This window comes from Chaetodon auriga, chromosome 7 (genome assembly GCF_051107435.1).
Source record: "Chaetodon auriga isolate fChaAug3 chromosome 7, fChaAug3.hap1, whole genome shotgun sequence".
Taxonomy (NCBI): Eukaryota; Metazoa; Chordata; class Actinopteri; order Chaetodontiformes; family Chaetodontidae; genus Chaetodon; species Chaetodon auriga.
In genome coordinates, this window is record NC_135080.1 from 797501 (window position 1) to 801926 (window position 4426).

The 4426-nt window shown below is 48.0% G+C and overlaps 1 protein-coding gene across 1 annotated transcript; it reads left to right on the forward strand.

Annotated features, from left to right (window-relative positions):
- Positions 1 to 1292: 1292 nt before the first annotated feature.
- On the forward strand, positions 1293 to 3089 carry sst1.1 (somatostatin 1, tandem duplicate 1). The gene is made up of 2 exons (XM_076735384.1): positions 1293 to 1470; positions 2663 to 3089. The coding sequence occupies exons 1-2, from the start codon at positions 1324 to 1326 to the stop codon at positions 2885 to 2887; spliced, it is 372 nt and encodes a 123-aa protein (XP_076591499.1). The 5' UTR covers positions 1293 to 1323; the 3' UTR covers positions 2888 to 3089.
- Positions 3090 to 4426: the final 1337 nt, after the last annotated feature.

Genomic DNA, 4426 nt, shown 5'->3' on the forward strand with positions numbered 1-4426 from the left:
TGAGGAAGGAAGCAGAGGACGGGAAGTGGAGACGAAGCAGAGGACAGGAAGTGGAGACGAAGCAGAGGACGGGAAGTGGAGACGAAGCAGAGGACAGGAAGTGGAGACGTCTCCACTCGTCCTCGTTCACCTGCCGTCAGCTTTAACTCATCAGGTTACAGCTTCTGTCTGAACTGTGATCTGAATCATTAAAGGAAAAACAATAAGCTGTGGACGCCTCTGATCAAAGATAAAAGCTTTAATAACCATTCAGCTCTCTGTGTGTGTGTGTGTGTGTGTGTGTGTGTGTGTGTGTGTGTGTGTGTGTGAGAGAGTGTGTGTGTGCGTCAGCAGGTAAACAGCTGTGAAATGACAGACCTGCAGGCAGCAGGACGACAGCGACGTGCTGATGTGATGGAATCACCACAAAAACCAGGAAGACACGAATGTCGATGCTTCAGAGGACATGTGACACACCTGTGACGGACAGAGACAGAAGACAGATGGTGGATGGACACGTAACAGGCCTCTGAGTCGCAGCCAGGGGCCCCTGGGAGGCCCCTGAGCCAGAGCCGCCATCTGAAGTGATTATTAACGTCTCAAAGTTACACAAAAACACCACATAGAGACAAAAACCATCATCTGCACGATGAAGAGGAGGACAGTGAGGAGGACAGGGAGGAGGACAGGGAGGGGGACAGGGAGGAGGACAGGGAGGGGGACAGGGAGGGGGACAGGGAGGAGGACAGGGAGGGGGACAGTGACGACAGTGAGGAGGACAGTGAGGACTGTGAGGAGGACAGTGAGGAGGACAGGGAGGAGGACAGGGAGGACAGTGAGGAGGACAGGGAGGAGGACAGGGAGGAGGACAGTCTTTACTCAGACCAGGTTTGGGGTCTGCTGGTCTTGGTCCTCTTTCAGTTCTCTGTGATCAGCTGATTGATTAAAGTCGATCGATCTGATCGATCTGATCGACCTGAAGCTGCTTTGAACTCTTCAGATGAACCGTTTTCACGCTGGGATCAGTATCGGTAAAAGTATTGAACACATATCGATCAGTGACTGACAGACAGAAATGAGTGACATTGATCGTGACCGCGCGCGGCCGCTCCGCGTGCCGCGAGCCTCCGGCTGGGAAACTCTGTCAACTGAGCAGCAGGAAGCAAAGAAAGTGTCTGAAAACGGATCATTTCACTAAAGCGGGATGGAAACATCATCATCATCATCATCATCATCAGTCACCCCCCCTCCGCGGAGATCCGTGACGTCAGCCGGCTGTATAAGAGCCGCTGTGACCGGACAGACCCAGAAGATCCTGCAGACAGACCGACGGACAGACACGTGATGAAGATGGTCTCCTCCTCGCGCCTCCGCTGCCTCCTCCTGCTCCTCGTCGCCCTCACCGCCTTCATCAGCTGCTCCTCCGCCGCCCAGAGAGACTCCAAACTCCGCCTGCTGCTGCACCGGACCCCGCTGCTGGGCTCCAAACAGGTCCGACACTCACACACACACACACACACACACACACACACACACACACAGAGAGAGAGAGAGAAAACTAAAAAAAAAAAAATGAAAACAGAAACGTGAGTTTAGTCATCAGGTGAGATGAAGAGTTCTTCCTCTTCATCAAGAACAGATTTAAGTCAAATCGATGAAGTTCTGCTCCAATCAAATATCATCACGTGATCATCGATGATTAAAGTGTAAAAACATCTCAAACGGGTTTTGTTTGTGAACTTTGATGTTCTGACTTCACAGCTGATCCGCGCGCGCTGTTATTCTCATTCTGATTGGTTACTTAATGCACGGAAGAGTAATGATGGATGAACTGATCAGGTGATCATTGATTTGATTGATCAGGCTCCTGACACCTGTTCTTACAGTTTTCTCTGCAGAAAAAATCATTTTCTTTTTCACTTTCTGTCAGATGATCAGATCGATTGATTTCAAACTGTCATCGATCGTCATCGATCACCTTCAGTGAAAAACACCTGAACCTGCAGCCGAGACTCTGAAAACAAACCGCGTTTCTCTCAATGTTGTCTGAAAAGAGTTGACCAAACGTTGTGTGTACAATGCGCGCGCTGACGATGACTGCGGGGTGGATGGAGCTGTTGAAGATGCTGAAAACTTTTACTGGAACCATCGATCGATTGATCGGCTGAACATTTTCTCTATTGATTGATGAATCGATCAGAAACAGATCATGTGACTCACTTTAAAACATTCACTCACATCAAAACACGAAATGACTCGATAACAAACAAACAAACAAATTTCTGAAATAAAATAAAATAAAATAAAATAAAATAAAATGAAATGAAATGAAATAAAATAATGTGGTTTCATTTAAAGAGACTGACGGTCTTCATGTGTCCTCTCTGAAATCTGAGTCTCAAACTGATTCAGGATCAGCTGCTGTTCAGAGCATCAGGTCCTGGTTCAAGAGTTCACAGGTGATAAAAACAGGAAGCAGCTGAAGTCACAGAGACCAGGATCAGGACTGAGACCTGGACTCAGACCTGGACTCATACCTGGACTCAGACCTGGACTCAGACCTGGACTCAGACCTGGACTCAGACCTGGAGCATCATTTTATTTTGTTTGTGACTTTCAGGTTTTCAGTTTTCATCTCCTCAAAGCACCAAAGCTGGTGTTCATGTGTCTTTTGTGCTTTCAGGACATGTCCCGGTCCTCCCTGGCAGACCTCCTCCTGTCGGACCTCCTGCAGGTGGAGAACGAGGCCCTGGAGGAGGAGAACTTCCCTCTGGCCGAAGGAGAACCCGAGGACATCCACGTGGATCTGGAACGAGCCGCCGCCGGCGGCAGCGGGCCGCTGCTCGCCCCCCGAGAGAGAAAAGCCGGCTGCAAGAACTTCTTCTGGAAGACCTTCACTTCCTGCTGAGAGCCTGCGCACCTTCATCTCGCCCTCGTCTTCATCAGACGCTGTACAGAGTGTGTGGGTCAGACTGTCGGGCTAGTTTGGATGAAGTGTTTAGATTTTTCTGGGCTGATTCTTCCTGAATGTAAACTCAATGAAACTATTTTTAATTGTCAGTTTGAATAAAATCGGTTTGAGACAAACGCTCGCTCTGTCTGCTGCTGAGGAGGAGGAGGAGGAGGAGGAGGAGAGGAAATAAAAATCTTCATCAGGATGAAGAGCTGCAGGTTTTTATTGGAGGTGATTAAAGGCAGAGCTGCAAATGAACAGCTGAGGGGACACTGAGCAGAAAAGCACGTTAATGAAGGTTAATAAACACAGAGGAGACACAGAGCCGCGAGACACACGAGACGCTGCTGCGTCTTCGTCAGTGATCAGAGAGCAAAAGCAGACTTCATTGATCCCTGAAGGCGAAATCACACGTCAGTGAAGACGATTAAAAATCAGCTTCAAAGGAATAAAATCAGATTAAAGACATGAAGGACGAGCTAACAGGAAACATAATGTCTTCATGTACGAGAGACGAGGGACGGAAAAGACTGCAGGAAGAAGACATTTAAAAAACAAACGTGGAAGGGAGTCGAAAGAGTTGAACGAATGTTTAAATAAAGGAACAGGAAGCGTCACGAGCTTCAGCTCAGCTTTTCTATGAAAAATGTTCCAATGACGCAGAAAGAAAAGGAGGATTTATGCTCCGAAACAGTTAAAGGTTTAATTTACGGTCGATTTAAAATCCTGAAGTGCACAGAAAGTTTCCTGAGAGACAGGAAGAAACGAGCCAATCAGAGCGTGGTGCTGCAGAAAGCTTCAGGTGAGGCTGCGGAGGTGAAAGAAAAGATGGTGGACGTGATCTCCGGTCTGTTCAGCTGAACCGGATTCTAACGTGGTTTATTTCAGTGTGTGTGACCGAGACACGTTCAAACACACACACACACACACACACACACACACACACACACACACACACACACACACACACACGCTAATGCTCCTCTTTAACTTTATTAAAGCCTCCTCTTCCTCACTGCCTTCACTGTGTTCCATTAAAGTCAGCTGGAGATCAGTGAAGATGAAGTGAGGAGCCTGTGGGGCCTCAGCAGAGCTGCAGCGATGCGTTCAAAGACAGCAAACTGTGAGTACTTCACTACAGACTGGGGGAGTGATGCTATAAATTTACTGGGGTGAGGAGGAGGAGCAGGAGGAGGAGCAGGAGGAGGACCAAGCAGGAGGCTGCGGCTGGTGTTGGAGACAGGAACAAAAAGAGAAAAAAATTTGTCCAATTTTCAGGAAATCTGTAAATGAAAATGTTCATTTCTGTGTGTGTGTGTGTGTGTGTGTGTGTGTGTGTGTGTGCATTCATGTTTGTGTGTGTGTTCATGTGCGTGTTCATATGTGTGTGTTCATGTGTGTGTGTGTGTGTGTGTTCATGTTCGTATGTGCGTGTGTGTGTGTTCGTGTTCGTATGTGTGTGTGAGTGTGTGTTCGTGTTCGTGTGTGTGTGTG